Below are 12,134 nucleotides of genomic sequence, written 5' to 3' on the forward strand. Positions count from 1 at the left end.
CTGAGCTCCTCACCACATACAAGGCTTTCATCCGCAGCTCAATGGAATACTGCTCTCCCCTCTGGGCTGGTGCTCCTGCCTCACACCTAGCTCGCCTTCACGCTGTTGAAACCAAAGCATTCAGAATCATTGGAATCTCCCGCGATGAAGCTAACTCCAAGGGCCTCTCACTCACTCACCGCAGGCAGGTTGGTGGCCTTTCCGTCTTCTACCGACTCCTCTCTGGCCTTGCCCCCCCAGCTCTCTCTGGGCTCTGTCCCGCAAATATTCCTACAGGTCACACAAGATCTGCCTGCAACCCTCTTATGGTTAAACTGCCAAAATCAAGACTCTCTGCTCACCTTCACTCCTTCATTCCTCTTTTCTCCCGCCTCTGGAACAAACTCCCTCACTCTCTTCAATCCCACTCCACCCTCCAAGTCTTTAAAACAGCTGTTCACCACCATCTCTTATCTTCCCCCATCCAAAACCTTGATCTTTTCTACCCCCGCTAATTTCACCCCAATTTCACTTTTTTGAAATACCAACTTCTGTCCAGGAAGTCCTTGGTGTCCTTGTGTTTTATACTTCTCCCTCCCCCCCCCCCCTTCCCATGCCTCCTCCCCCCGGGCCCTCTCCCTTCCACACATCTCCCTGCTCTCGGATGTTGTGTTTGTGTGCTTCCCCTTCTCTCCCCATCTTGTCTTCCGCTCCCTCTTTTTGGGTATTTTGTTTGTCTGGTTGATTTGTTTGTGAAGTAAATGTTAGCTCTTTCACGAGCCTCGATTCAGTATACAACAAAAAAAAAATAAAAAAATAAAAAAATTACATTCTCAAATTTATATCACCATTTTAAGGTTACTTATTGACTGGCCCTCGTATATCCAATCACAATGCTTTATTTTCTATGTTCATGTTCGATGGGATCATCAGGTTGTAGGTGAGCATTATGCCCTTGTTTTCAATGAATGTTTTTGCTTCATGTTTCACTGAGTTTTCCGGAACTGGGATATATCAATTTTTGCAGACGTGCCAGTGGTTACTCCACATACTTTGTTGTGTCTTTGTGTGTAGAGCTGTTCTGATATGAGCTTTTTTTACAGCCTGATAGGAGGTGACCCGTGATTTATGTTTCTACCTTTCAGAACCTACACCTGTCCAGTTGACTCAGTCCTGGCATTTTCTTCAAGCCATTCATGTCGTGTCCTTGGTCTTGAGTTTATAATGATTTGTTCTCCATCCCATTTGATCTGACCTCTTAGCCATTCCAATGAGCCTTCTGTCTATGCTCTATCTATCCAACTATATACATATACATATATATATATATATATATATATATATATATATATAAATATAAATATAAATATAAATATAAATATATATATAAATATATATATAAATATATATATAAATATATATATAAATATATATATATATAAATATATATATATAAATATATATATATAAATATATATATATATATATATAGTTGATCCATGCTGTGGATCTCTGCTCTTTTATCATTCTTTCAGTTGTCACTGTATATCTGTTAATATTTCGCCTTATATTTTTCTTTCGTTATATATTTTTTGCAATTGTTGCAGCTGAAGCCATTGCTATTTCGGTTTCATGTGTGACATATTCTATTCACACCTGTTTTTGGAAAGGTTTCACAAAGTGAGTTAGGGATACCTTTTCTGGTTTGCTGTCTTCGTATTTGTATACAAATTGGAATCAGTGGCCTGTTGACCTTTTCACATATTCAGCCAATCCCACAGTTGTCACTTTTTGCACTTGGTTGAGTTCCATAAGGCCGCTAGCTCCTTCTCGTCTCGAAAGATACATTCTTGAGATGTAGTGATCTTTGTGGAACATTTTGTGGATAGTGAGGAGCTTCCTTGTTTTGATATCTAGCTTATTGATTTTTGATTGTGGCTAGTTTATTACTCTGCAGCTGTACTAGAATACCGGTATTGTGAGTTTATTTATGGCTTTGATTTTGTTCCTTGGAGAAGGGTATGTTTTCAGGATCAACCTCGTTCTACGCAGGTATTCTTTGGTGATTGTTTGGCACATTTGGATGTGACATATTTGGTAGTCATCTTATACTCCAAGGTATTTGTATGATGCTTCGTTGTCTCGCTCCTGTATTGTTGTATTTGTGTCAATTTTTTGTTGTCCGTTTTTGTTGGTCTACCTTGTACAAATGTGGTGTACTTGGCTCATATATCTAGGCTAAATTCCATTTGAATGTCTGGAGTACTGTTTCACTAATTTCAGTTGTTCAGTCAATTTTTAATCGTTTGGTGCAAAGAGTTTTAAATCATCCATGTACAGTAGATATGTCACCTTTCTTGTTTATTTTGATGTTAGGGTGTATCTGTGTCCTTGCTCATTAATGAAGTTGCTCAGTGGGTCCAGGGCCAGGCAATCCAGGAGGCGTGAAAGGATGTCTCCATGGAAGATCACACATGTTATTGTCACTCCTGTTAGTTCGATCTTTCCTTCCGAGTGCTATTGCCAGATGTGATGATATTCCAATGTTCCATTGTTTTGTCAATCAGTTTGATTATTTGGGGGTTAATCTTGTACATTTGCATGCATTTTATCATCCATGAATGTGGCACACTATCAAAAGCATTTTTGTAGTATATCCATGCTGTGGATAATTTGGTTATGCTCATTTTACAGTTTTCGAGTATGGTCTTATTTTGTAGTGGAAGGTCTATTGGTCGATAGTGTCCTCTTTTACACTCTTTCTGTTCTGCCTCCAGGCATCCTAGTTGTGTTAGGTGGTGGTACATCATTGAGTGTGTGTGTGTGTGTGTGTGTGTGTGTGTGTGTGTGTGTGTGTGTGTGTGTGTGTGTGTGTGTGTGTGTGTGTGTGTGTGTGTGTGTAGGCCGTAGGGGGAAGGGGGAAGGAGGTAAGTGGCTACGAAGACCTTCAGACCCTAAGATCTCAAGCCAGCCACCTTAACCGTTCAGCCAACGCTCGGCTTAAGACATTGGTGGGCAAACTATATATAGGAATTGAATTAAGTTACGATCCCAACATGTTCGCTACATGCTCAGATGAAATGCCAAATAGACCAACAACCCATGCAGTACATTTTTTTCTTGGGGGTATAAGATGAGTGGTAATTTTTCAGAGCTATGGAAATATAAAGCAATTTGCTCACATTATGATTTGAAACTCTATGCCCATGCTTCATACATGTTTACATGCAAACCCTCTTTGCTGAGAAGCAAATATGGAAATGACTCACCTGGAGTGAGTCTAGCACCTGCAAAATCTCAGCACCAAAATGATCCACAACCAAATCAGATGTTTTCCTGGCATTGATCTCAGCCAGATTCTGAAAAAGGAGTAAAAACAAGAGGGAGAATTGCTTTGCAATACATGTCCCCAATGAGTGTGGTATTTTCCAACTCCAAAATTGATGAAACGCCCTGAAACTCAAACTTGTTCTGTAACTTGTCATAATAAAGCCATGCACCAAGTTTCAGTTGAATATGTTAAAGGGAAAGGGCAGAAAGTCTGGAAAACCACAGGTGGTACAGATGGATGGACAGACAGACAGACAGAGACAGACAGACACAGACAGCAAACATATAGCCCCTCCAGTGAAACTGGTAGGGGACTAATAAATTAGCAATACAGATTTTTTTTGTTCTCCAAAACTACAGCTCTAATAGAAAAAAAAAGAAAAAAAAAAGAAAAAAGGAAAGGCGTTCATAAGGCTGGAAAATGGCAATCTTATATATCTCTTCAAAAGCCAATGGAAGCAACCACTAACATAGTGTGGTCTGCAAAGTATTTACCCCCTACCAATAATGCCACATTTAGATTAATTACAAATGATGTAGAAACAATTTTTCCAAATGAACTATTTTTTATTCACAACTGAAGGGATCAAATGAAACACTTATGCTGAAGGAGGTTACATGTCAGGAATACCTGCAAAAAACATGTACAAATCAAAATTCACTGGTTGCAAATGTATTCAGCCCCTTAGGTCAGTGCATTTTGCAGCAATGAGTGTTACGAGTCCTTTTGGGTAGGTGTCTACCAGCTTTGCACAGTGACATGGTGAAGACTTTGCCCATTCTTCACGTGAAAATTGCTCTAGTTCTGCCAAGTTTGAAGGGGATCGTCGATGGACTGCAATCTTCAAATCTCACCATAAATATTCAATTGGGTTCAAGTCAGGACTTTGACTGGACCACTCAAGAACATTTATTTTATTTTTATTCAGCCACTCCAGTATGGCTTTAGCTTTGTACTTCAGATCATTGTCCTGCTGAAATGTGAATCACCTACCCAGTTTCAGATTCATGGCTGACAAGCACGTTTTCATCAAGGATTCTCCTGTACTATGTACCATCCATTGTCTCTCCGATCATGACAAGTTTGCCAGTCCCTGCTGATGAAAAGCAGCCCCATAACATGATGCTGCCACTACCATGCTTGACAGGAGGGATGGTGTTGACTGAGTGATCTGCAGTGTTAGGCTTGTGCCAGACCTGAATGAATGAATGAATGAATGATCGTTTTAAGGCCATTTTCCCCCGCTAAAGCGGGGGTTAGCCTTGCGGGCCCCATGACAATCATGGTTCCCTGTTTGAGGCAATGCTTTTATGGCCGGATGCCCTTCATGACGCCAACCCTTGGTCACGCTCTTACGATGTGCAGGGATACGGTGTACCTATTCTAAACCGGGGTACACACCGTGATCATTCATCCCAGCAAGCTGGTACTCTATTTGCCGACCTCGGAAGGATGACAGACTGAGTCAACTCCCCTGGCGTTAATTCAGCGATCGACCGGGATTCAAACCCAGGATCCTAGGATCCCAAGCCGGCACCCTAACCGCTAAGCCAACATCTGGCTTGTGCCAGACCTGACGCTTGGAATTTAGTTTTTCAATTTTTCTCTCGTCTGACCACAACCTTTCTCCACATACCTGTAGTATAATTAGGATGCCTTTTCCCAAACTCCAAACGAGCTTTTAGATGCATCTTTTTCAGTAATGGCTTCTTTCTTGCCACATGTCCATAGAGGCCAGCTTTGTAAAGTGAACGGGATATTGTTGATTGATGAACACTGACTCCCATCTCGGACATGGAGCCTTGCAGATCTTTCAAAGTCATTGTTGGATTTACAGTGGCATACGGAACCACTCTTCTCCTTGCCGGGCTGCTGAGTTTGAATGGGTGGCCTGATCTGGGTCGAGTCTGGGTGGTATGACACGTCTTCCAATACTTAATGATATATTTCACCATACTCAAAGGTTGGCTTAGCGGTTAGGTTGAACCCTGGTGTTGGCTTAGCGGTTAGGGTGCCGGCTTGGGATCCTAGGATCCTGGGTTCGAATCCCGGTTGATCACTGAATTAACACCAGGGGGGTTGACTCAGCCTGTCATCCTTCCGAGGTTGGCAAATTGAGTACCAGCTTGCTGGGATGAATGATCCCGGTGTGTACCCCGGTTTAGAATAGGTACACCGTATCCCTGCGCATCGTAAGAGCGTGACCAAGGGTTGGCGTGAGGAAGGGCATCCGGCCATAAAAACATTGCCTCAAACAGGGAACCATGATTGTCATGGGGCCCGCAAGGCTAACCCCCGCTCTAGCGGGGAAAATGGCCTTAAAACGATCATTTATTCATTCATTCACTCAAAGGGATAACGAGTGACTTTGAAATCTATATTATAACTCTCTCCTGAACGGTGCTTTTCCACCACTTTATGTCTGACTTCTTTGGAAAGCTCCTTGGCCTTGTTGGATGACCAAGTGAGTTGCACCTTAAAACTTTAGCTTAGTGGCAGAGCTTTATTTTAAAATTAAACCACTGATTACATGAAGGTTAAACCTATTAGATTTATTCTGAAACCTTTCACACAAATAATTTGCTCTTGAAGTGATTTAGGGGTAATTGGACAAAGGGTTTGAATACTTGTATGCAACTGAGAATCATCTGATTTTCTCTGTTAATCTAACCTGTTCACATTTTATGTGCATTTTTTTAGCTTTATCACTTTGGAGTAGTTTGTGAAGACTATATATCAAGTATGATTTGAAAGAATCATGAAATAAGCTCAGGTGGTATCAAAGTAATGGAGGAGCGAATACTTTTGCTGGCCATTGTATGTCAATATCCTACTCACAGACAGCCAGACAAGCAGACAGCCAGACAAGCAGACAGACAGGGGTGAAAGCATAACCTCTGTCCACCTTCGTTGGTGCAGGTAATTAAGCACACGTAGCCTGTGCTATTCCACAAAACATGTTGATGATGCGAACATTAAAACTTTCAAATTTTCATTCACATAAATGAGCTATCCCAATACTAGTCTAGTAGGAAGACTAGGTCCCCCTGCACCCCCCGGAGATATACTTCTAATCAGTGTTTCTAGATTGGAAAAAATGTGTAGAAAATGACTAGCTATGGCCCCAAGCTGAAAAAATGTCCCACATACCATTTTTATGCAAATTACTGCTGCCATTATCAAAAAAACGATTTTTGACATATCTCAGCCAATATTGCAGATAATTGAAAAATGAAGGTGTCTAGACCCATGTTTTGAAGGGCATAGATCATGATAGAACTATTCATAACATGATTACATGTGTCTATGGTATACTAGTATGCATATTAATGCTGTAATTACAAAATAATCAGTTTTACAAATGATAAGGATACGTTAATACTGCAGATAACTTAACATGGTACATAAGGGGTCTAAACCCAGGTATTTTCAAGGTTAAATGTCAACAAGATGCTCCTGAGTCTTGCATAGGGGCGGGACATTGGCAGTAACATTGGTACCACTCAACTTTTCTTCCCACCATTGACTTTGTATTGCGAGAGATTTTCACTTGCTTATTTAAAGGTTTCTCACCCAGCCCACGTAAAATCTACCAACTCCTGCTGTTAACTCCCAAACATATTTTTTTATGTTATCCAATCACAGTGCAGAAATGACAGACTAGAGATCCAAATTAGTGCTGCTATAGCTGCCATTTTACATTTCCATCCATGTAACATGCGCGCTCGCGCGCTCGTATCAATTGGTAATGTCGCGCGCTCGTATCAATTGGTAACGTTGATGTTATTGAATACCTCAGTTGAAAGTTCAGTCTTCCATTCCATCTGTGTGTTGTTCTTGGTATTCATCCTCCAATCTAGCCAGGTAAGATGCTAACTATAATGTTACTCACACTCTTGACTTCAGTTTCTGCATGAAATCATAAACAGGCAGAATAACAGCTGAGCCAGCTAGCACCATGTTAGCTAACGTTAAAGCTAGCCTCATCTATGTACAGTATGTTCCTAATGTCGGTGTAACTTAAACTTTTGTTAATGCCAAACATGAGACATATCTGTTGACTTCTGTATATGAATTGAACCAGAAAGAGGCACGACAGCTGAGCTAGCTACAGTAACTTAGCACAATGTTTCATTGGCCTAGATAGCTAACGTTAGTGTGGAAGAATTTAGATGTTTTAGCTATTAGCACTTTTGATGCCACTAAACATGGTTTAGTCAGCTAAAAAGTACCCTAGTGTAGAACATGACTCAGAACCTCTGTTACCTCACTGAAAACTCAGAGCCTCCTTTCACAGGCACTTTTAACATCATTCGTGATTTCTTATTTGTCATTTAACAGTGATGGTAGACATCGACAGCAAGCATGCCCAAAAGAAAACGGAGTGTAGAACCTGCAGCCCAAAGCTCTCCTCCTACATGCATCCTTCATGTACCATCCATGTCTGATCATGGGGATTTCACGCCCCTCCGTAAAATTAAAGGATCTGCTTCAGAAAAACTGCAACTGCTTCAAAAGATCCGGGATAGACGTCTCAACCAACCGCATGACTCCCCATGTCGTATGCAATCAGTATGTGATCAGATCCCGGCAACTCTTCCTGATGACCTAGAAAGAGTAGGATATCACAGCAAGTGTTATAAGCACTTTGTCCGCCACTTTCATCGTCTGGGAGATGATACAGAACCAGGGCCATCAACCTCATCATGGCATCACTCTCCTCGTAAACCAGGAGGTTCTGCTGAACCCATCTTCCCGCCAGAGTGTATATTTTGTGAGAAAGTTGAGACCAAAGATGCTCATCGCAATACTGAGAGGCCTACAACCTTCCCATCCTTTAAAAACAAAGAAAATGCATGGGAGCAAATCGAAACACGGGCTGAGAAAATGGGTCTCTATCGACTCCATCGAAAGGTGAAAAACAAAGACCTCTTTGCATGTGAGGCCAAACACCATCCGTCATGTTTTAAAGCTTTCCGCACAGCATTCTACAACTATGAGCGTGCGATTCACAGAGCCGAAGCACCAAAGGAGCAGGCTTGCATGTCAGCCGCCCATGAAAAGGCATTCAACTCAGTACTGGAACACATTCAAACCCAGGTCATCCAGCAGAATAAAGTTCTACAGCTTTCTTCCTTGCGCTTGCTCTATGTCGAGGAACTGAAACTGAATGGATATGAGAACTCAAATTATCGGTCAGAGAAACTACTGAAACGCCTACAGAATGACCCAATCAAGGAGCATATCCACTTCACGAAGGTTGATCATGACAAATGTGATGTCATTTCTTTCTGGCTTGTGCACAGCTCAAACATAACAGTTTCCAATGCTCTCGCACGAGCATTCACACTCGGAAGCACAAACAAGAACCAAAATGTTGCCCTCCAACTTCGCCAGGGTATTCTACAGGCTTTCAGAGAGTGTAAAGACCAACCATGGCCACCAACAGCTGAAGACATGGAGCTCAATCCTGAAGACATCCTACCTCCAGACCTTGTCCGCTTTCTCAGCGTGCTAATGACTGGCAAGGAGGGCATCGAGACAGAAAAGGTGAAGCGTCTGGTCTTCTCCATTGGACAAGATCTGTGCCGTGCAGTGTCAGATGGAAAATGGAAGTTACCAAAGCACATTCTCCTCTGTGTGACTGTAAGGCACCTGTTCCGAAGCAAACAGCTCACCACAATACTACACAGGCTTGGACACTCTGAGAGCTACGATTTCGCCTTGGAGTTGGAAACTGCTCTCGCCAAGGTCCTGGATGAAGTCTCAACTTATCGTACACCACAAATTGTGACAGGAGAGGGCAACCTTGTATTCCACTGTGAGTGGGACAACTTGAATAAAACCACTACCAGTGTGCACGGCAGCAACATTGTAAACAGTGCTGGAGGAATCATGGTGCAGGAGGTCAAGCCCGGGTTCGAGAGCAGCAAGGACCGAATGCTACCTACCATCAATAGGTCACAACAGCGTAGCCTGAAGGTCGACACACCAAAAACTCTCCCACCCTTGCACTTTACTCGCGTTGGCCCGAAGTTCCCTGAAGGCTCATCATTCACACCGCCAGCAGAGAATGACACAGTCTATGCCACTACGATGCAAGAGTACTACATCTGGCTCTTCATCAGATACATCGGAAGCTGTGGCCTGCAGCCTGTGCCTGGGCTAGGGGGTTTCACCTCTGCAACTGGTTCTCCCCCACCCAGCAAATCAACAGTCGACTACTGCACGCCTATCCACCAACCGATCACAGACAACGCAGTTGTTCGTGAGCTACTGAAGCGTTCCGAGGCAGCAACTGCTGAGGTGGGTCAGAGATGGGTCCTGAATACATTTGATCTGGGTGTCTGCATGAAAGCCCTTCCCATCATCTGGCGCTGGCCAAATGAATTTGCTAGTCATGTAGTAACGATTGGACCCTTCCACACATCCATGAACTACATCGGGATGCTCACTGGACACAAGATGCGTGGTTCTGGATATGCAGAGATTCTCTTTGAGGCACAACTAGTAACAAGTGGATCTCTCAAAGGTGTTCTCAGTGGAAAGGCCTACGCAAAGTCCCTCTTTTGCCTCAAAACAGTGTGTGAGGCAATGGAGAGGCTGTTGATGGAGAGATTCACTGAGGAGGAGAACATCAAGGCAAGGTAAAATTGAAAGCCCTTCGTGAATGGCGATTCAATTTGTAATTTTTCCTGAAAAAAAGGTGATTACCTGTGATGTTTGTCTAGATCTGAAACTGGCAGTGACTGGTGATTGAAATGCGGTGCCTTTTTGTGTTTCAGGTCGAGGTACGTGAACTCCCCACGATCTACAGCAACCAGGAAGAGACTGATACCAGGGTGGTTCTGTACCTCCATCATGCTGCTACCATCGGATACAAGAACGCTGTAGTCAGAACACCGGACACAGACATCCTCCTGATCCTGCTCCACCATGCCCACAACATCAAGCTGACGGTGTACCTGGATACAGGGTCAGGGAAGCATCGCCAACTTGTCAACGTCTCTGAGCTGGCAGAATCCCTGGGAGAGGACTACTGTGCCACTCTCCTGGGGTACTATGTGTTCAGCGGAGAAGACTGCACCAGTGCCTTCAAAGGGAAGGGAAAAGTCGGGCCCTTGAAAAAGCTGGAGAAGAATCCCAGGTTTCACAGGGCATTCGGTGAACTGGGTGACAACTGGGATGCCAACCCTGAGGTGGAGAGGCAGTTAGAAAAATTCACCTGTGTGATGTACGGCCAGAGTCGCGAGTCATCAGTGGACATTGTCCGTGCCAAGCTGCTACGAAAAATGGTGGGAGAGGACAAGACCCTCACATCCAAGTCCAAGGTTGATCTGGCTCGCCTTCCTCCATGCCAGTCTGCCCTGAAGCCGCACATCCAGCGTGTGAACCACCGCGTAGCATTGTACAAAAGAGCCGATCAACCTATCATCGAAAAGCCAAAACCTTATGAGGAGCAAGGATGGATAAGGACTGATGAAGGACTGTTGAAACCAATGTGGTCCAGTGGTCCCATCCTACCAACCTCACTGGTGGATCTTCTGAACACAGGAGAGCACGAAGAGGAGGAGGAAGAGGAAGGAGAAGAAGAGTTTGACTCTGACGATTTCGATGAAAATGATGATGACTGACTCAGTGTAGAATCACTAATGCTAATGATGTTTATCTAAAACAAGCAAGAGAAGAGTGGTCACATTGAGTGCTAGGACTATTTTGACAGTTGTAATATTTAGAAAAATAAAACTTTGTGTTAACGTCTGTGTAGACGGACCTTAATATGAGTCTATTATTTCGTAAAACTGTGATTATTTTGTAAATAAAGCACTAATTAGCATACTAGTATACCATAGACACATGTAATCATGTTATGAATAGTTCTATCATGATCTATGCCCTTCAAAACATGGGTCTAGACACCTTCATTTTTCAATTTATCTGCAATATTGGCTGAGATATGTCAAAAATCGTTTTTTTGATAATGGCAGCAGTAATTTGCATAAAAATGGTATGTGGGACATCTTTTCAGCTTGGGGCCATAGCTAGTCATTTTCTACACATTTTTTCCAATCTAGAAACACTGATTAGAAGTATATCTCCGGGGGGTGCAGGGGGACCTAGTCTTCCTACTAGACTATACGAAGTGCACACAATATAATAGGAGTAGCTTTGAAAGAGATCAGCTTATTCCATCGCTTCTACCACAGGGTGACCTTTTCTAATGTGGAAAACAAACAAGAATCACCAGCAAGCCCTCTGAAGTCAAATGGATATTTTAAAACTGTGTTTTAAAATGCATCTGAAGTTTTCTTTCCTGTCACATGACTACCATGGCACGTTATAATTCTGTTTACTAAAACCTTTTTGAACGTACATCTTCCAACAGCACTGCTGAACCCGTCATTCTTTGGAACAACAACAAAAAAAAAAAAAAAAAAAAAACTGATGGAGGAAGGGAAGAAATAAAAATGTAAGAACCCACTGCAGCTTTGTAAAATTGATGGATCAACAACCCACTCCTACGTTATTTAAAAAGCCTGGCGTTGGCTTAATGGTTAGGGTGCTGGCTTGGGATCCTAGGATCCTGAGTTCGCATCCCGGTCGATCGTTCAATTAACGCCGGGGGGCGGGGGGGGGGGTTGACTCAGCCTGTCATCCTACCGAGGTAAGCAAATTGAGGACCAGCTCACTGGCTCACTGGTAATTGGCATCAGCGGCACAAACGCACCTCCAGAGAAATGATGCAACCAGCAGCCACAGGCTGCATACGAAAACAACATCTTTATTTTAAAATGGCTTAAATTTTTCTTTTTTGAAAAAAAAA

The 12,134-nt window shown here is 42.9% G+C and overlaps 2 protein-coding genes across 5 annotated transcripts in view; one reads left to right on the plus strand and one right to left on the minus strand.

Annotated features, from left to right (window-relative positions):
- Positions 1-12,134, minus strand: part of VPS8 (VPS8 subunit of CORVET complex) — a 162,893-nt gene that overhangs the window by 60,505 nt on the left and 90,254 nt on the right. For all 4 annotated transcript variants that reach the window (XM_078779782.1, XM_078779777.1, XM_078779774.1 and 1 more), the window contains one exon: positions 3,249-3,338. In XM_078779782.1, coding sequence (XP_078635908.1) covers positions 3,249-3,338 — 90 coding nt within the window. The remainder of the gene's footprint in view (positions 1-3,248; positions 3,339-12,134) is intronic.
- LOC144892584 (uncharacterized) lies at positions 7,529-10,234 on the plus strand. Its single transcript, XM_078779791.1, has 2 exons — positions 7,529-9,957; positions 10,096-10,234. The coding sequence occupies exons 1-2, from the start codon at positions 7,676-7,678 to the stop codon at positions 10,202-10,204; spliced, it is 2,391 nt and encodes a 796-aa protein (XP_078635917.1). The 5' UTR covers positions 7,529-7,675; the 3' UTR covers positions 10,205-10,234.

Source organism: Myxine glutinosa, chromosome 1 (assembly GCF_964187855.1).
Source record: "Myxine glutinosa chromosome 1, kmMyxGlut1.1, whole genome shotgun sequence".
NCBI lineage: Eukaryota > Metazoa > Chordata > Myxini > Myxiniformes > Myxinidae > Myxine > Myxine glutinosa.